Below are 24,376 nucleotides of genomic sequence, written 5' to 3'. Positions count from 1 at the left end.
TTACCCTACGAGCTACCACTAGTAAGTTCTACGATTTTTGATGAGGAACTTGAAACTCAGAGAGGTTAAGCAACTTTGTCAAGGTCAGGAGCCAGGATCTGAATGTAAGCTCTCTGCCTCAGAGCCTGCACTCATTACATAGTGCCATCTCGCCTTGTGGCATATGCACACACAACCTGACACCAATGCACACTTTTAGAGACCTCTCATCTCCTAACAAGGAGGCAGCAGTGACACACAGTCTCTCAGATACCTGCCATGCGCAGACCCTGCCAAAGGCCCACAGAGATTCCAGGGCCCTTCCTGTGAGTTTTATCCTAGTTCCCTGGGGGGGCTTACCTGTAGGAATGAGGAGGGACAGGGTTGTGGCTGAGGCGGACTTGATCACTTTGTTGATGGGGCGAGTGGTGCGCTTTTCTGCTGAGTCCCCGGAGAGCAGTCGGTGGCGGGCCCTGCGTACCGCCAGGTCACTGATGGCCTTGGCTGTGGCTCCCTCAGTCAGCTGTGGGGTCCCACGGCCTCCTCGAGTCTCCAGAGCTGTGGGCCCAAGTGAGCACTGAAACCTGCAATGCAGTGGAGCCTCACCCCCCTGCCTGCCTACAGCGTCCTCCATTCCAGGGCTCCTGGCCACCTGCTGGGCCACACCTGGACTGGAGCTGCAGCTCTGGCCAACAGGCTCCTCATCTAGCTTCAGTCGCCGCTCTACTGGCCGTTCAGGGACAGGCCCAGATACCCCTTCTCCAGATGGGGGTGTCAGAAGCCATGTACCCTCCAGCTGCTGCCTCCTGGGGGTGCTGCTAGCCTCCTCAGGGCCCTCAGGGAAGTGAGGAGCATCCAGGAGACCTGAGCAGCGGCGTCGCACTGTCAGTGGAGGGCTTGAGTCGCTCTCCGTGTGGGATGACTCTGACACTGACAGCCTCTTCCGCAATCTGTGAGACACAAGGCCCAGGGTGAGACAGGCAGGTGGTCTCCTTCCTCCAGCTCAGGCTTCCTGAGGGGCTCACAAGAGTTGTAAGTCATAGAACTTTTTTCCTCTGACATTCCCTTCAGCAGCCATCCCTGGGATACCCCCTCACTGCCACCAGCACGGCCCCCCAGCATCTGAATCTCGCCCATGATCTGTAACAACTAATGGATGGCTATGCTGCCCACCCTAGGTGGATTCTGGGTGCTCACATCTCAGGGGAGCCAATCACCCAGCTCCGGTCTCGGCCCTTCAGTCCTGCCAGGCCATCAGAGCGGTCGTCCTTCTCCTCACTCAGGCTGCGCTTGGTGGGGGGTGGTGCCTGGCGCTCCTCAAGCAGGGACAGCCGCTCCATGCTACTGTACACCTGTGGGCACAGAGTCTGTGCCAGGGACAGGCCCCAACACCCACACCTCCCAAAAGTATCCTTAGCACCTGAAACCCAGGAATTGGAACCAGTTTTCCCCTTCCCTCCTCCATACCAGATGAACAATTCGAGGAAGCGGCTATTCCACTGGCCTGACTGGGCCTCACCCTTGGCATCTCTGACATCAGGGCCTGGAGTGGTTCTTGCGATATCTGTCATATGCAGGCTGGGCCCCTTCTTCCTCTTTTCCTAGGGGTAGCCCTGTCACATGCTCCCCCCAACCTGCCCCAGGAATATTCCTTGACAGGTCCTCTTCTCCCAGTCCTCCCCAGCCTGGGCCTGCTCCATCGTACCTTGCTGAACCTTGGAGAGCATGATGAGAACTGGCGGATCTCCAGGCAGCCATCCTCACTCACTTCTTCCTCATCCTCTGAGTCCACGTGGTGGTAGCGCTCGGAGCGGGCTGGGTCAGACACACAGGACAGTTCCCTTTAGAGGCCCTGGGTGGTGCCTCCTTTTGACCTTTATCAGACCTCAGAGGGCTGGAGAAGTGACTCCCAGTACCAAGTGGAGGGTGCACAGGTGTTTCTGGGAAAACAGGTAGGATCCCCACTTCTCCCCATCCCACCAGTGGCCTTACTGTCAAAGTAGCTGGTATCATCCTCTGACTCCAGTTGAGGAATAAATTCAGCCTTCTGGCGAAGAAGTCCTGTCCAGTCCAGACCAGTAAAGAACGGATGCTGCTTCACCTCAGAAGCACTGCCTGTGGACAGGGAGGGTGTGGGCGAGGCGCAGGATGAGCTGTGTGGAGTCCAGGCCAGCAAGTCCAGTGAGAACCCAGACCTCAAGAGGCCAGTCCTGAATGCCTCGGCTATGGCACCTTTCTCCTTGTGCTCACAGGAGCAGGGCAGTCTCAGGATCAGATGCGCTGCCCGTATCTGAAGCCTGAGCTTCCCGGTTGCATGGACTCAACCTCCCTCTTCCCTCTTCCAAGTTGTGAGAAAGGTCAGTGGGGCCTGTCCTACCTGCACCCAATCTCTCCAGAGGGTTCTGGTGGAGCAGTTTAGAGGTGAGGTCCTGGGCATCTGGCGGCAGTGCATCCTCCCCCTCAGGCCACACAATCTCATCTGAAGAGTTGGGGGTAAGAGGGAAGGAGTGGTTTAGAGAAGGGTCTCAGAGGTTGCAGGCAGGCAGAGTGGGGAGATAAAGAAGAGGGTTCTATGGTAAGACATGGGTAGGGAGGCATAACGGGCCCAGCCCAGAGCCACTGAAAGCCTTGCCCAGGACCCAACTCCTTAAGTTCTATAGGTTCCTGCCCTCCTAGGGGGTCGCACATACCCTAGCCCGAAGCTTGCTCTTGATCCAGGACTTCCCCTGTCCTGAAGCTCCAGCTCACCCTGCCTTTACACTTCAGACACTAGTATACTCACACATATACAACACAGGCATATGGGGGATACATGAACACAAATGGAACAAGCCCCACATGACACACACAGTGCACATGTACCCACACACATTCGCATCTAAGAGGCAAACATACTACACATACACACAAATTCAGAACAAGAACTCATAAGCCCCACAGGTGCATGTGTAAATCATATTTGTGGATCCAGACTCTGTCTCCCCAGTATGCCAGGGTGATGGTACCTACCACTGATCACTTGCCCAAAGAGCTCCTCCGGAGTATCTCCAAAGAAAGGGACGCAACCCACCAGGAACTCATACAGGATTATGCCCATGGCCCACCAGTCCACTGGCTTCCCATAGCCCTGACGCAGGATCACCTCAGGCGCAATGTACTCCGGGGTCCCGCATACCTGGGCACAGAGAAGCCAGGCTGGCTCAGCATCCTGAGGTAGCTCATTGGCATAATGGCTGAAGAAGTGGGGATGTTCCCACCTCTGGAGAAGAAAGTCTCTGAAGGAAGACTTGGCTTACTTTGGTTAAAGAACAAGATCAATAGGAACCCAGGGTATCGGATTTGGAACTGTTGGTGGAGTGAATTTACATACTTCCTAACTAACCAAAACATACACTTCTAGCCTGGAACAACCACTCCCTGAGCCCTTAACAACTCTTTCTGGCATCTTGTTCCCATAACTGGCCTCTGCCCTCCAGCCTCTCAAAGGACAGACCCTATAGTTAGTCACATGACTACTACAGGGACTTGCAAATAGTCACAACCTGAACTGTCAAATCAAGGAACATCCAGAGGCTACTCTCAAGAAGCTGGACCATAATCCAGTGGAGACTTGGAGCAGTGTTCCAAGAACAGGCTCCAGAAGAGCCTTGCCCTTGACCAAGGCTATAGGAGGTTCAGGACAAATCTCAGGTTAGTCTCTGAGAGTAACAATGGTTATACGACCTATTTTCTCCAAACCCTGAGGAAGATGATTTTGGATTTTATATCCATATGATTCTTGTGGCCCACCCTATTTTCCAAATGTGCTACCTACCTCAATACCTCCATGGAACCAAAAGGTGGAAAAGATACGAGCTCCCAGTCTTAATATCTAGCTAAGTATATTGCGCCCTACCCTTATTCTGAAGTCTGGAACTCAACTCCCAAGGTCTCAACTATCCTTCTGTACCTGCTTGTCCAGGAACTCCCGGGCATCCTTTTCAATGTGGCCCTCATACAAGTTTGTTGTCAGGCTCATGAGGCCAATTTTAGAAAGGCCAAAGTCAGTAAGCTTGATGTGCCCCATGGATGTAATCAGGAGGCTGGGAAACCAGAGAAACAAAAGTATAGGGTTATTTCCTAGTTTTCTAAGAGTGCTGATTTTTTATATGCCAAAATTTCCCAGTCAGGCTTCCACAGGGTTCCTGTGGGATATAAGCAGGGTAGCTTCATCAAGGAGACCGGCCCCTATGAAAAAAAAAAAAATCTCTGGCTTTTTGAGTACTACATTCTGCACAAGAACTAACCTGCCTTTTGCCCATTCCCCCAACTCATTAATGTTTACTCCCCTCAACTGTATTCTATGCTGGGGGCAGGTACCAGCCAGCTGATGGACTGACTTTCTTCCACAGAAAGATCAGCCACATCCCAAGGCTCTAGCCATACCCAGCCCTCTTTTCTCACTGGGTGTCTCACGATACCCAGACTCAGGGAGAGGCGAAAGGGGTGAATCATCTTGCTCCATGTGCACAGCTGGTTTTAAAATTTTTTAAAGCTTATTTATTTTGAGAGAGAGAGAGAGAGAGAGAGAGAGACAGAGACAGAGAGACAGAGAGAGAACAAGCAGGGGGAGGGGCAGAGAGAAGGAGAGACGAGGGGCAGAGAGAAGGAGAGACAGAATCCCGAGCAGGTTTTGCTCTGTCAGCGCAGAGCCTGATGCCGGGGCTTGAACTCATGAACTGTGAGATCATGACCTGAGCCAAGATCAAGAGTTGGTCACTTAACTCACCGCGCCACCCAGGCACCTCTCCACAGCTGGTTTTAAAGGAGGGTTGATTGGGAGAAACCAGAAATAAGATCTCACAGAGAATGGTCTCTCTGTTCTCCCATTACATACTCTGCTGGGACCATTTCATTTCATGACAAAGGCTTCACCCTGCCACCCCTTTATTCTGATTCCCAAATCAGCATCTGACTTCTTTTATGAGCTTCATGACTACTAACTGCCCAGATGTCTTATGGACACCATGAACTCAACCTGTCCAAAACAGAGTCACACCGCCTAAGTGGTCTTCTCAGAAAATGATTTTTGTTATCTCTGAGTTCTGTTACAAGTAGTTTATTACTTATAAAAATATCCTGGCTCCCAAAAGGTCTTACACAGTAACTAATGCAACAAAGACCAGTATTAATAATTAAAAAATAAATTAAATAATTAATTTATTATTAATTAAAAACAGTTGATTAATAATTGATAATGAATAAACAATTAATTAATAATTAATAAAATAATTAAAAAATTATCCCCAATTTTTTAAGAGGAGGAACATGAGGTTCAGAGAGGTTTAATGAAAAGACCCAAACTCACAGAGTTAACAACGGGTCATTTGAACTCAGGTCTGTCTAGTGTCAAAGCCACTTTTCACAAAAGAGGCTATTCCCCATGCATTAGTCCTGAGCTAGAAGTCTGGATGACATCCCAGACTCCTGCTCCCCTGCTTCTCTTCCACCACCCACCCCAACCTTTTGGTTTCCTTTCTACTTCTTAACACTATCCCCTCTCTTCTGCATCTTGCAGGTGTGGTTGTTTTGGGCCTGATCTACTGCAACAGCCTCACCACCTTTTCCACTGCACAGTGGACTCTCTAAACCTAAACTAAAATCTGTCATTCTATCATACCTTTGGCTAACAGGCCCTTTGAAAACTTGTTAGGACCCTTTATTTTTTATTCTATTCTATTCTATTCTATTCTATTCTATTCTATTCTATTCTATTCTATTCTATTCTATTTTATTTTATATGTTTATTTTTGAGAGAGACAGAGGGAGAGACAGAGAGTGAATGGGGAGGGGCAGAAAGAGAGTAGGAGACACAGAATCTGAAGCAGGCTCCAAGGCTCTGAGCTGTCAGCACAGAGCCCGACATGGGGTTCCAACTCATGAATTGTGAGATTGTGACCTGAGCTGAAGTTGGACACTTAACCAACTGAGTCACCCAGGTGCCTCCAACCCTTTAAAATAAAACCCAAACCTAACAAAAAGACCCCTGATGATCTAATCCCTGCCTATCTCTCCAGCCTTCTCTCTTACTACTCTGACCAATTAACGATCTCCATTTCCACATACTGTAGTTTCTAGGTCTCATTCTCTCACACCTGGGTGGGTGCCTTTGCAAATCCTGTTTCCTGGCTTTAGAAAGCTCCTCTCACCTTTTCCATCTGACTTATGCCTTCCGAGAAGCAGCCTATACTCAGATATTTCTGTTCCCATACTAAACTTATGTTCTATAGGCCAGGGACTATTTTACAGTCCAGATTATAGCGCTTGGCCCAGAGAGGCCAGTAAATGTTAGAACACTTGTTTATCCATCTACTAGATGTGCCGATTCTTTCGTTCCTGCTTGGTTCCTTTAGTGGAGCTTCTCAGTGATTCTTACATGTCACCGAAGTCTTATGTGCCTGCCAGACTTACTGGCAATGGTCTTTGCATCTGGGGTGGTCAGGGGCTAGAGTACTAGGCCTAGACGGACACCCACAAGAGCACTATTTCCTAGCATCCATTCTAGGATAGATTCAAACATGCTGTGTCTGCCTCCATCTATTTAGAGATCCAAGAGAGACCCTGGACAAGGAACCAAGAGTGTGGGCATACTTGTCAGGCTTGAGGTCACGGTGCACGATGCCATAGTTGTGTAAGTACTCCAGGGCTAGCACGGTTTCTGCGAAGTACAGACGCACCATGTCCACAGGCAGGGCTCCGATGTTCTTCAGCAGAGTAGCACAGTCTCCTCCTGCAACAAGCCCAGGCTACCATGAAGGAAGGATCCAGTTCCCTATGGTCTTAGGCTTTATAGTCTCTGAGGTCCCAGAGGAGACAGCCTCACAGAATAGCCTGGTGCTAGAGACTGTGAATCTAGCCCTTCCAACGCTGGTATGGGGGCAGACAGAGTGTGGAGACAAGTAGGCAGCATGGTGAATCTGCCAATGGCTGTCAGGGCCACTGTTCAGGCCACAGAGGGTAGGAACCCAGGCTTCCGTACTTGTGAGTGGATTTGCAGGGATGCAGCTGCGTTATTTTAGGGTATGAGTCCTGTATATTATAAACACATCTGACCGAGACTTCAGCATTTGTTCACTTATTTTCTTCCTGACAACTATCCTCTGGTTTTCCAGTAAGATAACACCGTAAACTCTCAGCATGTACCCTGAATTAAAAGGGGAGTTTTGTGTTTCAACTTCAAGCCTTAGGCAAAATATCTTTGGCAGTTGTACACAGCAGCGAGAAGGGAAGTGGGAAGGCCACTGGCAAAACTGCTCTCTCTCCCCCATATGCCCCATGATGCTCTTTTATTCCATCCCCAGAACATTTTGTGTTCTCAAGGGGTGATCCCTTCACAAGCCATCAGCCAGGCCAATGGCATTCCTTTCTTCTGAGGGTCCAGATACAGTCCTCCCAGCACGTAACCTTGGGCTATGTGGCTCTGCTACCTCCTTTGTTCCTGCCTGACGCCAGCAGTAGAGACCGTCCAGGCTTTGAGGTGCAGGATTCTACAGCTATTGGGCTGATACATCTTGTCCCAGAATGCCTCTCTTTGCACCTGATATGGGGAGCCGCATGGCAGCTACTGCTCCAGAAGCCTCTCCCTATGAGGGGCAGGGAGATTTGTGCCCACCATGGCCAAATGGTCTCTGAGATCCTAAGGCAGAAACCAATGCCAAAGAGAGATTGGGAAGCTGGGCTCTGAAACTTCACCCCTATTCAAAGCTGTTGGTCTTAGCTCAGGGCTAAGCCTCATGTTGTGCCTTGGCTTCCATGCCAGGTCACCCTTCCCCCAGTACCTTCCACATACTCCATCACCATGCACAGGTGGCGCTTGGTCTCAAAGGAGCAGAACATGCTGACGACAAAGGGGTTCTCGGCAAAAGTCAGTATGTCACGCTCCACGAAGGCCTGCTGGATCTGGTTCCGTAGGATCAAGTTCTGCTTGTTGACCTTCTTCATGGCAAAGCGCTGCCGAGTGGACTTATGCCGCACCAGGAATACAGCCCTGGGAAACACAGCCCGGCCCAACCCCCATGGGCCCTCAGCAACCTGGGCCGTGCTCCCCACCACCCAGAGCTGGGGTGTCCAAAATGCCTCCTATCACACCTTGTAAATGCACAGAACAAAGGAGCAGGGGTGAGCTTATCGATGAAAAGGATGTGGGCCCCCTGCCCATAGAGCTCTTCAATTTCCCAATAACACCAAGTCCTGAGGACACAGCTCAGACTTCCCCAGAGCTCACTACAGGAGGAGTGCTACCAAAAGAGGTGGGGACCTTGTCTGGGAAAGGAACAATGCCCACATGTCAGAGGAAAATCAACTCTTGTCTCTCCTGGACTCCTGGCTTTGGAGAGGGAGAGGGTCTATCCTGAGGCATCTGCTGCCCGGAGAATTGGGTATCATATACTTCTAGAAGGAAGAGTCCAAGGGCTGACTTAGCTCCAGTCCTGGCTACACCCTCCCCTCTGCCTTTACCCATAGGCGCCATTGCTGATGAGCTTAATGGTCTCAAAGTCCTCTTCAGAGGGTGTCTTTTTAGTCAGAGATGCCCCACGGCCCTGGAAGACAAGAGCAAAGGCAGAAGGCAGGCATGCTTCTCAGAGCCCACGTGCCTGGGGAAGCTGAGCCCCAGGATCAGCTCAGCTCTTAGTCCTGCTGCGGCCCCAGCCCATTCTTCCTCAGTCAGGAGCTGAATGACTTCTGAGACAGTATGCACAACCACCCACTCCTCCAACCCTCCTTTTAGATATTCTCTCACAGAGGACTCACGGGCCTTTGCTTCACAGGGCCCAGTCTCTGTGATTGGGGCAGAAGCTCAAGCTCTTTACCTCAACTGAATCATCTGTCTCTGGAGTGTCAGGACTGTCATAGCTGCTCAACTGGGCCATTTCTAGAAGCAAAGCAAGGGCACAAGAGAAAGGTGTGCATAGCAATGTCAGTAGTCCACTCACATCACATGACAGGTACGTGCAAAGTAGGCATTAATATTTCCTGCATCTGTGCACTCCTGTGGCTCTATCCATAGAAGAGTCATAGCTTTTGGACTTAATTGCCAAATAATACTGCCACTCCTATTTCTAGAGGTCCAGTGCCACTCATAAGGCCTGGAAAATTCTAAAAAGTTTCACTCAAAATTAGGACAATTCCTGAAAACAGGGCCCAAGGGTGGGCTATTGGTCCCTATCCTGCTTTGCCGGATGGGGTTGGGGAACAGAGAAGGCAGGAGCAGGATGAGCACAGACCTGGGACTTAGAAGCCCAGGGTTCATGAAGGGGCACAATGTGAAGCCCCGTGTCAGGACACATCAAAGACACAGGAGAACTTGTAAGGTGGCAGACAAGGAGGTAAGCATGCAGAGGAGGGAGCCATTTTTGAAAATGTAATTGTGGTCTTTTGTTGTTGACCTCTTTTGACATTCTAAATCCACCCCAACTGGCCTCACGCCAATCCAGATTGGGTTAATGTCAGGCAGATGTGAACAATTCTGAAGGAAAAGCTGTTTTCTGACAGAGAATACACGGTTCCTCTGATAGCCCTGAGGCCCCTGATGCTGAGTTGTGACCATGTCCAATATAAGTCTCTTCTCCAAGTGGCTTTCTTGAGGTTAGAGTTTGTTGGCTGTGGGGCCTCTTCACAGCCACCAGGCAGCATGCTCACCCTCTAGGGGATCCCGTGTGAGGCCCAGTTGACTAACGATGTAGCGGGGAATGTCACATTTAATCCCTTGTCCCTCTTTGGCATGGCCCTCGGCTGCTTCTAACAGATGGTAGAACTCTTCAGGGTCAAACTCCTGTACCAGGGGAGAGAGGTGGTCAGTGGTGAGGGCTACAAGTGAAGGCTTTGGTTTTCACAGCACATACCTGGAGGAAGATGAACAAGAAGACTTTCTCTTTGTGATGGGACACCCCTGCCTCCGAATACCCAGAAACATCATGATTCATGGATCATGAGAATGGGGACAAAGTTGTCTTCCAGGTGAGCTCCAGACTGGACACCCTAAGCATGTGTTGTCTTCCTCACACTAAGAACCAAAGCTTTTGGCTTCAAGATAGCTCAACCTATTCATCTGGTCCAAAGCCTTCTGCTAGCCAGATGGTACTATCACACACACATGCACAAGTACGTGCAGGCCTGCCTTCAGATATTTACCAAGCACCTCCTACGTGCTAGGACCGGAGTGCCATGTGGACAGCACATGAGTCCTTGTCTGCACAGAGCACAGAATAGTGAGGATTCTATTTACTGAGTCCCTACTAAGTGCTACACTCTGGACTAAACCCGGCTAACACCTCTATGACCTCAGTGAGGAAATCAAGGCCCAAACAGATGCACTGATTTATCCATGGTCAGAGAGACAGGAAGGGACAGAGAGCCAGCATTCAAACCCAGGTCTGACTCCAAGCCCTGTCCAAGCATGGACTTCATGTTCTTGAGGAAGAGGCCCTCTGCTTGACCACAAGTCCAGCTTCCACGGCTTCCCTCATCTCTGGTCTCAATATTTTGGAGAAACATCCACTGCCAGAGGAGAGTAATCTTACTCTCCTATGAATTTAAAACGTGGATTAATCTAGTAGGCAAGATCTGGAAGTCCTTCTAACTTCTTATTCTTTCCTCAGTCCCTGGTCAGAGTGTCTGTCTCCTAAACCCCTAAAGCTCCTCCATCTACCTCTTCTCTGTGCCCCTACCACTGGCCTCCTCAGGCCACTCCTATCTGCACACGAACTGCTGCTTCTGGCTATTTGCCTGGTCATCCTGCCCTCTCTTCCAATTCACCATCCATGTTGCCACCACAGTAGTCTTTCTCAGGAGTAAATCTGATGGAATGTTACTCATAAACAAATAGGAACCCATTAGTGATACATGTAACATGTATAAAACAAAACAAAAAAAAATTATGCTGGAAGAAGTCAGAACATACTACATAATTCCATCTACATGAAACTATACAAAGGGCAAGCCTATCCACAGTGGAAGAGAGCAGATAAGCGGCTGCCTGGCAGTGGGAGGTGAGGGATGGGAGAGAGACTGACTGCAAAAGGCACAAGGGAACTTTTTGAGGTGAAAGAAATGTTCTCTATCTCAACTGCAGTGGTGATTATGCAGGTGTGTATATGTTAAAACTCATTGAATACATCAAAAAGGATGTATTTTATTGTATATAAATTATGTGTTAATAAAGCTGGTTAAAAAAAGTAAATCTGACCATATCACATTCTTACCTAAACTTTCTGATGGCTCCAAGTGGCCCTCAGGATAAACCCAAACTCTGGAGCAGGGATCCTGACCCTCCATGATGCTTCCCCGCCTACCCTCCAGGTTTCTCCCTCACCAATTCTTCACACTCACCCTGTGCTCCATCGAATGCCCTTCCCGGGCAAACTCATAATCATCCTTCATGTCCCCCAAGCTTTGTGTCCTCTAAGGAGCTTTCACCAAACGTCCATCCCAAGGAGGACTAAGGCACCTCCTTCCTTCCCCATGTTCTTGTCACACTTTGGACTTCCCTCAGTTGCAACACTACTTGCAGTATCATAATTATTATTTCTACATCTCCATGCCTCCTACCTGAGGAACTGAAAGACCAGCTCCACTACAGAGGGAGTACCTTAGGCTCAGGGACTCTGCTGTGTTTAAGTCTGTGTCTCCAGTGTGTGGCGTGGAGCAGGTGCTAAGTGCTGCTGCATGATGAACTGATGGACTCGACTTGTGTCAATGGAACTGGCCTATGCTCCTCACCGCCCAAAGCCCACTCACCTGGGGTCTGCTCAGTGTGTGGGGGTCAGACGAATACCCCTCAGGACCAGCCATTTTCCTCACAGGAACTCATTTGGGCCCAATGCCAGCATACCACATTTAAACAAGGACGTCAGCAGCAGAAATGACGGTGGTACTACCATAGTTCTGCTGTTAGCAGGATACTTCCTCTGTATGCCCCACCCCCTCCCAACCTTCTCTGTAGTCCACTCACCAGGCATTCCAAGAGCCGAGCTGGGCGGGCAATGACAATCATCAGCTTCTTCACCAACTGCATCACAAAAGCCACTTCTGAACTCTCTGAGCGCTCATGAGCCTGTAGAGAACACAAAGGTTGGTTAAGCAATCCACTGGCACATCGTGGTTGGGCTAATGCAGGACTGGGCTGGGCAGAGTGGACTCTGGGGAGACACAAGTTGGTAGAACAGAGACTTCTGCAAAATGAAGGACTTAGGGAAGGCCTGTGTGCCATGAGAGACAGCAAGCCGCTCACAGGAACTGTGTGAACTTCAGGACACTACATGATACCGGGGAATGTCACAGAGACCCTGGCTCAAGGGACAATCCTCAGGGGAGTTTCATTGTTCACTCCCCACCCCAGGCAGAAGGTCAGGAATAGAAAGGCTTCAAAGCAGGAGTGATGCGACCAGACAGTATTTTAGAAAGATGGCTCTGGGGGCGCCTGGGTGGCGCAGTAGGTTAAGCGTCCGACTTCAGCCAGGTCACGATCTCGCGGTCCGTGAGTTCGAGCCCCGCGTCGGGCTCTGGGCTGATGGCTCAGAGCCTGGAGCCTGTTTCCGATTCTGTGTCTCCCTCTCTCTGTCCCTCCCCCGCTCATGCTCTGTCTCTCTCTGTCCCAAAAATAAATAAACGTTGAAAAAAACAAAAAACAAAAAACTTTAGAAAGATGGCTCTGGCTGTAGTGTGGATGGTGCACTAAAGAGCACAAGCCTAAAAGCAGAAAAACCCATTAATGGACTGCTGTAATAATGTGCATAAAAAAGGCATAAATCAAGGCAGGAAGAATAGAAGGAAACACAGTCTGGGGCCATTTCAGAGGTAGATGACTGAGTACAGCGGAGGGTTGGACGAAGCAAGAAGAGAAGGGAACTGTAACTACAGTTTTAGGGAAAGTTCAGTGAACCCATAAATAAAATAGGAAATATAACAAGTAGTTCAAGTAAGGGAAGGCGGAGAAGCTCCATTTTGGATTTGCAGAGTTTGAGATACCTAGATTAGATACTCTATTGGGTATTTACTCAGCCCAGGAGCCTTTATCTTTTTTATGGAAACTGCTCTGACTTCTAGTAGCTACAACTGTATCGTGTGGCTGAACCTTCCATCCCACCTCCAACAGCTGACAAGTGTGGATTACTCTCCTAGGAATTTAAAAATGGACGGAAAGACAACTGTTATTTATCGGTGTGCTAGAAGAGTATAATCTACTGTTGGATGAAAAGGGATGGCCACATCTACCAAAGAGACCTAGGAAAAGCAGCACAGAGAAAAATGGCAGGAAGGGGAATCACCACTTCCTGAGCTTCCCACAGTTTCTGGTTTCTAGTTTTGGTCCCTTAAGACCGGGTTGCATTCCTGTCTTTAATTCTCTAAAAACCACCCTTTTCATCTTTATCATTAGTTTCTCCTTCCTGCTTAAACTACTTTGAGTTAGCTTTCTATTACTTACAACCAAAAAATACTAACCAATCTGGAAGTCGAAGTGGGAGTGGAACCAATAAACAGTGGACTGGAGCTCCAATACTGACCAGGGGCTAAAGAGAACAGGGAGAGAAGCAGCCAGGTGGCTGTCCTCAACACATGGGCGACAATAGAAGGCACGGAAGATGAGGCTGTCAGAGAGCGTGTGAAGAAAGGAGGAAGAGGAGACCAACACTCAGGGCTGTACCCTGTGGAACATCAACATTTAATACTTTTATTTTATGTATTTTTAAAGGTTTTTTTTTTCCCCCAATAATCTCTACACCCAACATGGGGCTTGAACTCATGACCCCAAGATCAAGAGTTACATGCTCTTTCGACTGAGCCAGTCAGGCACCCCCTAAAGCCAAATGAAAAGCATTTAAGAGATGGGCAAAAAAGGAATTTGTGAAAGGGCAGCAAGACTGCAAGACTGGAGAGAACAGTGCCATGACCCCAAGTGGGGGAAAAGTCCAGGAGACAGATTCACACTGTAGAGCTCTGCAGAGCTGTGAAGAAGGATGAGGATGGAAAGAGGCCATAGGATCTCTTCGGCAACTGGTTGCTTGGTGGCTTTAGCCTGAAACAGTGTTGTGGAATGGTGGGAAGGGAAAGTAGAAGGCAAAAGACTGGGAAGGTTGTTAGACTGAATGGGTTGTTAGTAAAGAAAACTAGCAAATGAAGACCATTACAAAAATAACTGGTTATGAAATGAAGAGAGAGGCTGGGCACTATGTGAAATCTTGTTTATTCTTTTAAGACTTAACCCAAATAGCCACTTTGTGAACCCTCACTGAGATCCTCTGCCTGTACCTCCCACCCCACCCAAACACATAAGAACAGGAACTAACTGCTCCCTCTTCTATGTTTTGTTTGCTTACATGCCATGGTGCCACATGTTTGTTTTTTATTTTAGAGAGAGAGAGCAGGAGAGAGAGGGAGATGGGCACAGAGAGAGGGAGAGAGGGAAGGAGAGGGAGAGAGAGAGAGAATTTTAAATCCATGCATGGAGCCTGACTTGGGGTTCAATCCCATGACCCTGGGGATCATGTCCTGGGTGTCAGACATTCAACTGACTGAGCTACCCAGGTGCCCCCCACATGTTGTTTTACAATTAGTTATCTGTTTCTACGGCTACACTGTAGAGCCTTATGAACAGAGACACTATGTCTTTTGTTCTTCCTTTACATGCTAAGACTAGCATAGTGCCTCTTACAGAGCAGATGCCAATGTTTGTTGATTAAGTGTTTGAAAATATGATCTTAGGCTCTGGAATAAGACAAACCTGGGTTTGGGTTCTAGCTCTGTTACTTAAGAAATGAGTTACCTTTGGGGCGCCTGGGTGGCTCAGTTGGTTAAGTGTCCGACTTTGGCCCAGGTCATGATCTCACGGTTCATAAGTTCAAGCCCCACGTCAGGCTCTGTACTGACAGCTTGGAGACTGCAGCCTGCTTCGGATTCTGTGTCTCCCTCTCTCTCTGTACCTCCCTACCTCACGCTCCCTCTCTCTGTCAAAAATAAATAAACTTAAAAAATTTTTTTTTTTTTTTTTTTTTTTTTTTTAAAGAAATGAGTTACCTTGGGCTAACCTAGCTTCTTTAAAGCTTTGGTTTCCTCACCTGTAGACTTACAGAATAGTAGTACCTTACCTACAGTGTTGCTATGAAGATTAAATTAGATAAATTAAATGAGATAATGCAGTATCTAGTATGCATTAAGTGTTCTTCAATAACAGTTATGTTTATTATTTTAAATATAAATTTTACCATGCCATTTTCCAAATTACAACCATTAATAATTTTCCCACTGCCTTTATGATAAAACCTAAGCTCCTCACAGACACTTCAGCCTTTGCCCATCCCTTCCTAATTTTCTCTGCAGGCATCCTTCACCTAGTCATGCCAAACTACTTTATCTGCAATTCCTGGAATGTCCCAAGTTCCTTTACACCTCTCAGAGTGGCCTGATTCCTGGGGCTGGCTGGTGCCAGCTGCGGGTAGGCAGACTGACCCTAAGTGGTTGTTCCTGTGTATCTTTTGATGACTCTCATGATGCATTTACTGTTTACATTTGTTTTGTTTACACAGGTTTGTAAATATTATTGCCTAAGATGTTTGTATATAACTTGTAGCTTTTATTTATTCAAAATTCACATGTTAACGACTTATGATGGTGTCCTACTCCTACCATTACGTGGTTAAAAAAGAAAATAATTCCCCTCAAAAATTTTTTTAATGTGGCAACAATAACTTTCACAGGAGGAAAAAAAAAAAAGGAAAAAAATAACAACAAAAAATTTTTCCCTAGTGAACTCCTACCTACTTGTCAAGACTCAACTTTTCCTGAACTCTCCATGCAGAGTCAGCATATCTTCCTCCGTGCTCAGAACTGACCTCTAATATTTAGTGCTCACCAATTCACAATTACTATAACACACAAAAGTGAGATAATTCACGTACTCAGTGTAGTGTCTGGCACACAGTACACTTCAATAAATGACAGCTGTTCTTTTTACTTGTTGATGGGTCTGTAATCCCACTTAACAGCAAATTCCTTGAGCTGGAACCTGCAACAAACTTTTTTCTGAATTCCCAGGACCTAGCAAATTAGGGAGCAGATGAATGCACTGACTCCATATTCAGTGTTCTTGCTGCACCAAACAACCTACTCCCAGGGGGACAGGAGTTTGGGAAAACGCCTGAAGGTTTTGGGCAAGGCTCTGACTTTAGCATTTTTGGAGATCAATCTTAGATATACAAATAACCTGGGAAGTCACTCTACCTTGATCCTTTGCCTGATGCCACAATCCCAGATTCCTATCCACTGTTGGAAAGTTATTCTTGAACAGAAACAAAGAGCTGCCAGGGATATGCATGAGAATTTAGTTGCCTAAAGTCAAATTTCTACAATGTCTGAATTTTTTTTTTTTTAATTTTTTTTTTCAACGTTTATTTATTTTTGGGACAGAGAGAGACAGAGCATGAACGGGGGAGGGGCAGAGTGAGAGGGAGACACAGAATCGGAAACAGGCTCCAGGCTCTGAGCCATCAGCCCAGAGCCTGACGCGGGGCTCGAACTCACGGACTGCGAGATCATGACCCGGCTGAAGTCGGACGCTTAACTGACTGCGCCACCCAGGCGCCCCTACAATGTCTGAATTTAAGTATTATTCTTTTTTTTTTTTTTTTTATAAATTTTTTTTTTTTTCAACATTTATTTATTTTTGGGACAGAGAGAGACAGAGCATGAACAGGGGAGGGGCAGAGAGAGAGGGAGACACAGAATCGGAAACAGGCTCCAGGCTCTGAGCCATCAGCCCAGAGCCTGACGCGGGGCTCGAACTCACGGACTGCGAGATCGTGACCTGGCTGAAGTCGGACGCTTAACCGACTGCGCCACCCAGGCGCCCCTAAGTATTATTCTTGAAATAAGAAAAAAAAATTTTTTTGTAGAAGGAAGTAATTTTTCATCTATTAAATCAAAACTTTTCTCACTGTAACACTTGCCCACTGGGTTAACAGGCCTTTTAGGGAATGGAAAACAATCTGCTACCTATTATATATGAGAAATCTTCCAATATTTGACAGTAATAATCATGGTCATTTTTAATCATCTATCTCTAGATTCAAGTGTTTCCTAATTAAAAAAAAAATAAACTCCCTGTTCCTAATTTCTAGACCAACACACTGAAGTCCTGTTTGATCATTAGCCCTGGGTTCTCAGCTCAGTTGGTACTACCCCAGAGCAAGGTCATAGGTCTAGAAGTAATAGGGGCCTGGACTAGGAAATACTCTAGTACACAAAGAGGTACATGTCCTTCCCGTTAAACTGTACTAATGGTGTAGTATGGGGCAACTGTCATTTGAGTGGGCAGGCATCCGACCACCTATTTGTAGAGACCAACAGGAAAGCAAACTCTGGAGCATGAAGCAGTAGTTAAGAACTCACTGGACACTCTGGTCTTGACCATCTCTGGGTTATTTTATCTCTAGCCTCCTAGAGAAGACTTTTCACACTGGGGAGGATCGGGTCTCTAAATACCTAAATCCCTACTAACAAAGTTCTCACCATGTAAACAGAATGTCAGCGAATAGATAAACCCATAGTACAAGCCCCAGCCTGTTTCCCCTTGGCTGAGCAGAACCAGTCTGAAGGCTCTGCTTATACCAGTATTTCTACTAGAAGAAAACCCACCACAGCCACTGGGGCCACTTTTAGGCTTTCAGTATTTTTTTTTTTTTTTTTTTTTTTAAATTTACATCCAAATTGGTTAGCATATAGTGCAACAATGATTTCAGGAGTAGATTCCTTAATGTTCCTTACCCATTTAGCCCATCCCCCCTCCCACAACCCCTCCAGCAACCCTCTGTTTTTTCTCCATATTTAAGAGTCTCTTATGTTTTGTCCCCCTCCCTGTTTTTATATTACTTTTGTTTCCCTTATGTTCATCTGCTTTGGGTATTTATAAACACTACCAATGTTGGAGCCTCAGGCAGAGGAATCAGAATCAGAAAAAGAAAAACCCCCCAGAACCAAGTTCTTCTCACACCACACAGGCTTCTCTTAGCAATGCAGGGGACTGAGTAGGAACCAAAGTCCATCAGCAACCACACTCGGGGGTGGACTCTGCACATGAGTAAGGAGGTGGGGGCAAGCTGGCTGAGAAGACTGGAAACAAAATCTTAGCCTTAATCTTAGCTTGGAATTAATAATCCACTACCTCACAGAGAATTTACCAGAATTCCAGCACAAGGACACTCACATCTTGCAGAAGTTTCTCTAAATTCTCTTGAAGCTCATAGAAGTAGTGTGATGTAATGAGACGACTCCGAGATTTATCCAGGCAGTCTCGGGCCATCTCAATCACCTGATGATGAATAAAGCTCAAGGTTCCATCTGCCAAGGGCAACACACTGTCTGGAGTGTTGGAGGAAATGAATTCTGCAAGACGCTCTTCCATTTGTGCGGTGGCCTGCAAATAAAAGCAGGAAAAGTGACATTTCGCTTCTAGTTCCAGCTCACTTGGGAGCTCAGCCTGAAGGACCTGGTAATAACCTGAGGATAAGCTCTGTGATCCTGGTTTCCTGATGTTGCATTTGGGGAACCTGACAACTAGACATATGAAAAGATCACCGTCAGGTCAAGTCAAAACATTACAGTCAAGGCCCTCTCTCACGTGACCTTGCCTATCTCCCCCCACTTCTTGGAAGATGTGCTCTTTTGCTCTGAGGACCTGGAAGTGTTTGCTGCTCTCCCCCTTTAGCATGCTGCTTCATGCCTGTTCATGCTGTTCCCTGTATGTAGCTTTTTCACCTGCCAAGCCTGACTGGCAAACTCCTATCACTCCTCTAATCTCAGTTCACACATCACCTGTCTCTCCTCTGGGAAGTCTTTGATTCCTCCAGGCAAATAGGGTTTCCTTTCCTCCATGCTGCCACTAGACCTCCTTGTGTATAGGCACTGCTAGTTTCTAAACATTTCTCTAGACTTGGAATTGCAAGTCAGAGATAATTTGATTTATTTCAGGATCCTCTTACTTGACCTTAGGACTCAACTCAACTAAGCAGATGCTCAGAGAGTGTTTACTGAAGGTGTGAACCTGCCTCCTCACGGACCCAGACTTTCAACAGAGCAGAAAAAAAGTTTAGCTCAGAAGCCTCTGGGGGACCTAACTGCACAGTCACGTCAAATGATAAATACACACCAGTTAACAAGTTCATAGCTGCCAATCTAGGACGTGGCCTAATCTTTCCTTTGCCACAAGATGGCAATTTCTGATTTCCAGTGTGTGTTTAGGTGGATATATGTGTATCTGGTATTTTCATCATAAGCATTTTTGCCACATTTTTACTGTATAATTAATTGGCCATAAGGCAATTTTGCTGTATGAAAAAAATAACTGGTTGACAGTTTGGTTTCATTTCTCCAATAATGCAGTATTCCCATTTTGTATCATATAAACCTTAGCCTTCATAATGGTCTATACAGTGGCACCGAGTTTTGAACCCACATTTCCCATAGAACTTTGGAACATCTATAAAACGACATGTGACAACATGCTAAGAACAAACAGTGTGGAAGGCTTTCACAACAATACAGAACTCAGTTATAAATATGTACCCAAGTATTTAGAGAAACTGATACTTCTCTTAATGAAGGATGAAATTTTGATCAAAAAAGAAAAAGTGTGATGCCAAACAAGGAGATGAATCTACAAGCAAAAACAAAATGTATAATACTATGACCAAAAGACTTTGAAGACAAATGCTTACGTACAATCAACAAAATAAAATCAGTTATTTGTGCTGTATTGCAATTAATCTACACTACACATTTTGAATGTATACAAATATTTTGTGTATTTTGTTTGCAAATAGCCTTTTAATTTTGTGATTTGTTTTCTGTGTTTCATTATGTTCTTTTCAATGAATGTCCCTCATTTATTTTTTGTGACCTTATCCTTTACAACAAAATTGCCCAATGGCCAATTAGTTATGTAGTAAAAGTGCTTATGGAAAAACTACCCAGAACTATGTATATAAACACACATCTAAGTACAAACACACACACACACACACACACACACACACACACAGTATGTGGAGAGAGAGAGGAAACAGAAGGAAAGGAATCTTAACATATTTTTTCTAACAGTTCGTCTTTACATGAATGACTTGGAGACATCCATACGAAACAAATACGTAATGTTAAAATGATAATATAACACCTAACATTTAAGCAGGAGGAGATGCATTTTAAACACTACACACTCCCAAATTTCTTTGTAAGGATCAAGCATAAAAAAATGATTTCCTAGGGGCTCCTGGGTGGCTCAGTCGGTTAAGCGTCCGACTTCAGCTCAGGTCATGATCTCACAGTTCGTGGGTTCGGGCCCCGCATCAGGCTCTGTGCTGACAGCTCAGAGCCTGGAGCCTGTTTCAGATTCTGTGTCTCCCTCTCTCTCTGCCCCTCCCCCACTTGCACTCTGTCTCTGTCTCAAAAATAAATAAACACTAAAAAAAAAAAAAAAAAAGATTTCCTAGCTGTTCATTCTGCCTATCTTCCTCACTCTTACTCTCTAATGCCTGCTCCAAGGCATAGAAAGCACAGACCACAGGGCACTGGGCAACAAAGAAACAATAGCTCACACTGAGTGCTTATTATGTCCTGGGCACAGTTAGAAAAGCTTAATGTCCATTAACTTTCATAAAGTCTCTATGAGATCAATACTCTTATTATCCCAAATTACAGATGAGGCAAATCAAGCTCAGAGAAGTTAAATAATCTGTCCGGGGTCATATAGCCAGTAAATGGTAGAAGCAGATTTAAACCCATTCAGTCTGGTTCCAGAAAGTGTGTCCTTCCTAACTGCTATGCTTCACTGTGTATGTCAGGAGGGAAAGTACAGGGTGTCATATCATTTCCCTAGGCCACCCATGTGTGTCCAGAAGACTATACTGGAGTCTAGAAAAAGGACACTCTCAAAAGAGTAGGAAACCAACTGCGCACTGCAGATCCTATACACAGATGAACAGACCCAGGGAAGTCTGGACAGAGGATGAAGACAGAGGCTTGAGGACTCCATGCTCCTTGCTGTCATGGACAGGGAGGCTGAGTCAGTCCCTGGTTCAGACAGAGCTGGCTGTGTTCTGCAGGAATAGGGCCTGGCACGAGAAGACCAGGCGAGAATGTATAGGCGTGCTGTGCAAAAAGGGAAACAAAGGCCTTCGTTCCATACACTTGGTGGTTTCCAGCCAAACCATAGAGCTGTGGAACCTACTTCTCCACTATCCCAGGAGAGTAATCTGCCTTCCTCCTTCAGCATTTTCCTGCTTGAACACTCTGTCTCCCACTTTCCTGCTCCCTCTGGCCAACCTCCTGCCAGTCCAGCACACCTGTCTGCTGTGCACTCTATGGGCCTGGTAATGAGGCTCTGCTTAAGAAATCTGCATCAAAGAAACGTGCTCTCTGATAGCTAATTCCATTCTATGGGGACACTGACTTACAGACCTGATGTGCATGGTTAGAAACAGGGTCCCCAGTTCTTCTCTTCCTCACTAACATACAGCAGAACATCTTTCTAACATTTCTCTCTAGATACCTCTCCAGGGAGTGAAGAAATATAGGCCCTGCAAGTATGAGCCCCAAACTCATAGTCCTCTGCTGCCTGCCTCTTCTCCAGCAGTCTGGAAGCCTTGTGTTTGTATCCTCCTCCTGCCAGGGACCTTTCTGCTCTTCTTGATTACCTATGGAGAGAGCATTCCATCCCCTCACCCTCAGTCTTCCCACAGGGGCAGCCCTCCTCAGAATCCTTACCTTGGGAAATCTTTCTTTGTACACATGATTCATCATTATTATTTCACTGTCAAAGGAAACTGGGGACCGTCCAGGACTAAATAAGAAAGAAACAACTGTGTTACTTCAGTGCCATGGAACTATCAAGAAGGAAGATGACCATTCCCAGAGTCCCACTCCCACAATGTCTGCAGAGTTCCCTCCCACTGTCTGCAGCACCCACACACTCCCACCTTAATGACTACTGACTTCTAGAGTCTTCCTTTTTCCTGAAGCTCCCAGCATACCTTGTTTAGCTCAAAATGCTGCCATCTGGAACTAGGCTACTTTCCTGCAAGAAGCCTAGCTTTCACAAAGACCTTTGCCAGTGCCTGAAAAGGCCTAGAAAGGAGGAGACTACTCCTGAGACTACCTGTGGTCTTCCTAGGATGACCTCCCCCAGAACAGGACTCTCTGGGTCTTCTTTGCTTTGGCCAGTAGATTTAGTATACCCCAGCATGTTCTAGGAATCAAATCAAATCAAACCACCACCAAAACAGCCAAAGGAAGACAGTGTATACCTGTATCTTTTTCCAAACATGCTGGAGCCAATGAGGCTAACTTGGGCTCTGACCTGGGGGATAAATGAGGCCAATCCAGCTTATAGTGTGTTATAAGCCTGGGTCCTCTGTACGTTCTCCTTTGACCCACGTGTGGTTACATCTTCTTAAAGGATTTCAAAGTTTGAGCCACACAAATGGATATTTAGGTCCTGCCCATTTTGGTGCCCCTGACATGTGACCCCAACTGAGCTAGGTTCAGAACCGTTCCTCTTTGCCTTTCCTCCCTGGTGTGGGGCCATGGTCTGCCTGCTGTATCAGTATACATTACCAAGTATTTTAAGAGTAATACAGCAATGGGGCACTTGGGTGGCTCATCTGGTTAAGCGTCCGACTTCAACTCAGGTCATGATCTCAGGGTTTGTGAGTTCGAGAACTGCAATGGGCTCTGTGTGTACAGCTCAGAGACTGGAGCCTGCTTCAGACTCTGTGTCTCCCTCTCTCTCTGCCCCTCCCCTGCTCACACTCTGTCTCTCAAAAATAAATAAACGTTAAAAAAAAATTTTTTTTTAAAGAGTAATATAGCAGGGATTTCCCTGAGATACTGTGGTCCCCTCAATCTCAAATGGCCTAAGATGTACCCTTTACCCTGTGGATTACGGAGAACACCAAGATTTGGGTGTTCCTCTGAGTGAGACAAAGAAAGGCACTGGGATCCACACTCTACAACCACTCATTTGTGTTTCTCATCCTCTACACTACAGTCCAGTGATCATCTTCATCAGTCTATGAACTCAAACCAGTCTTTATGGTCTGGCTCGGCCCATTCCCCAATACTCATAGTAGCAACATTACCTGAGGTGATTCTTCCTGGGAGGCCGTGCTCCTCTGCGTCCCCACCCTGAACATATTAACCAATTTATTATTTCCCAGGGGCTCTGGAAAGCTGAACTCAGTCATTAAAGTCATGCCCATTTTAATTTCCACCCTCTTCCTTAATCTGGAATTATGGTGCAATTTTATCAGCTAATGCCAAAGAAAAGAGTGAATTAGTCTAAGGATTCACAGACAAATCAGCTGCTACAGTTTGTATGGTTTGATGAGCCCAGCTGAATCAGGGAAATGAGTTAGATTCAGATGGGCATTTAATTCTGCTTCTGAAATTGGCTTCTTCCCTAAGTCAGCCACAAGTGTCTTCAGCAGCAACTTTTGTAGCTGGCCTAGTTCATATACCCTGGGACGGTGGGTTCTGCAGCCAGGTAAATATCAGAACAGATCATACTATTACTCTCCTCTTACTGAATGGAGCTTAAAGTATATTTCTACTGCTAACTACTTTTTTTAATGTTTACTATTTCTGAGAAAGGGAGAGACAGAGCACGAACGGGGGAGGGGCAGAGAATGAGGAGACACAGAATCTGAAACAGGCTCCAGGCTCTGAGCTGTCAGCACAGAGGCTGACACGGGGCTCAAATTCATGAACCACGAGATCATGACCTGAGCTGAAGTTGGATGCTTAACCGACTGAGTCACCCAGGCAGCCCTCTATTGCTAACTACTTTCAAAGGGAAAAAGAGAGGGACCACTCGACAGCATCATCAGATATGCTTGAGTGTCACTGGACTTAACTCATTTGAGCTGTGCCAAGGTGCTGTGCCAGGGGTTGGCAAACTATGGCCCACAGACCAAATCTGGCCCGCTGCCTGTTTTTGTAAATAAAGTTTACAGAATGTCTGTGGGTGCTTTCGCACTACAACAGTAGAGTTAACTAGTTGCCACAGGGACTGTATGGCCTACAAAGCCTAAATTATTTACTATCTTGCCCTTTATAGAACATCTGCCAATTCCTATGCTGTGGAAACAGGCTGAGTTCCATTGGTCCTGGGGTAGCAGGCAGAGAGGACTCCTTACCTGAGGCTGCGAGAACGGGGCCGCATGGCTGGGGACTGCCGTCCCTCCTCATCTGGTACACTCTCTGTGCTGAAATGTTTCGTCAAAAAGTGCAGCTCATCAGCTGTAGGCTGGAAGGGCAACTGGTGAAGCTTTTCCTGTGAGGAACATGATGACTAAAGGGAAAAACATTAAAAAAC

At 46.7% G+C, this 24,376-nt stretch overlaps 1 protein-coding gene across 12 annotated transcripts in view; it reads right to left on the bottom strand.

Annotated features, from left to right (window-relative positions):
• MAST2 (microtubule associated serine/threonine kinase 2) overlaps window positions 1-24,376 on the bottom strand; it is a 224,107-nt gene that overhangs the window by 3,597 nt on the left and 196,134 nt on the right. For 7 of the 12 annotated variants that reach the window (XM_086716844.1, XM_086716846.1, XM_086716849.1 and 4 more), the window contains 16 exons: window positions 24,198-24,352; window positions 21,769-21,844; window positions 18,215-18,424; window positions 11,969-12,070; window positions 9,658-9,790; window positions 8,829-8,890; window positions 8,476-8,558; window positions 7,797-8,005; window positions 6,610-6,748; window positions 3,929-4,061; window positions 2,989-3,154; window positions 2,357-2,458; window positions 1,972-2,094; window positions 1,685-1,794; window positions 1,177-1,331; window positions 340-929 (listed from right to left, as the gene is read on the bottom strand). In XM_086716844.1, coding sequence (XP_086572970.1) covers window positions 340-929; window positions 1,177-1,331; window positions 1,685-1,794; window positions 1,972-2,094; window positions 2,357-2,458; window positions 2,989-3,154; window positions 3,929-4,061; window positions 6,610-6,748; window positions 7,797-8,005; window positions 8,476-8,558; window positions 8,829-8,890; window positions 9,658-9,790; window positions 11,969-12,070; window positions 18,215-18,424; window positions 21,769-21,844; window positions 24,198-24,352 — 2,548 coding nt within the window. The remainder of the gene's footprint in view (window positions 1-339; window positions 930-1,176; window positions 1,332-1,684; window positions 1,795-1,971; window positions 2,095-2,356; window positions 2,459-2,988; window positions 3,155-3,928; window positions 4,062-6,609; window positions 6,749-7,796; window positions 8,006-8,475; window positions 8,559-8,828; window positions 8,891-9,657; window positions 9,791-11,968; window positions 12,071-18,214; window positions 18,425-21,768; window positions 21,845-24,197; window positions 24,353-24,376) is intronic. The other 5 variants (XM_086716847.1, XM_086716848.1, XM_086716853.1 and 2 more) reach the window with 2 other exon arrangements.

The sequence above is a fragment of the Puma concolor genome, chromosome C1 (genome assembly GCF_028749965.1).
Source record: "Puma concolor isolate L17-30 chromosome C1, mPumCon1.1.hap2, whole genome shotgun sequence".
Taxonomy (NCBI): Eukaryota; Metazoa; Chordata; class Mammalia; order Carnivora; family Felidae; genus Puma; species Puma concolor.
This window is presented reverse-complemented; position numbering and strand designations above follow the sequence as displayed.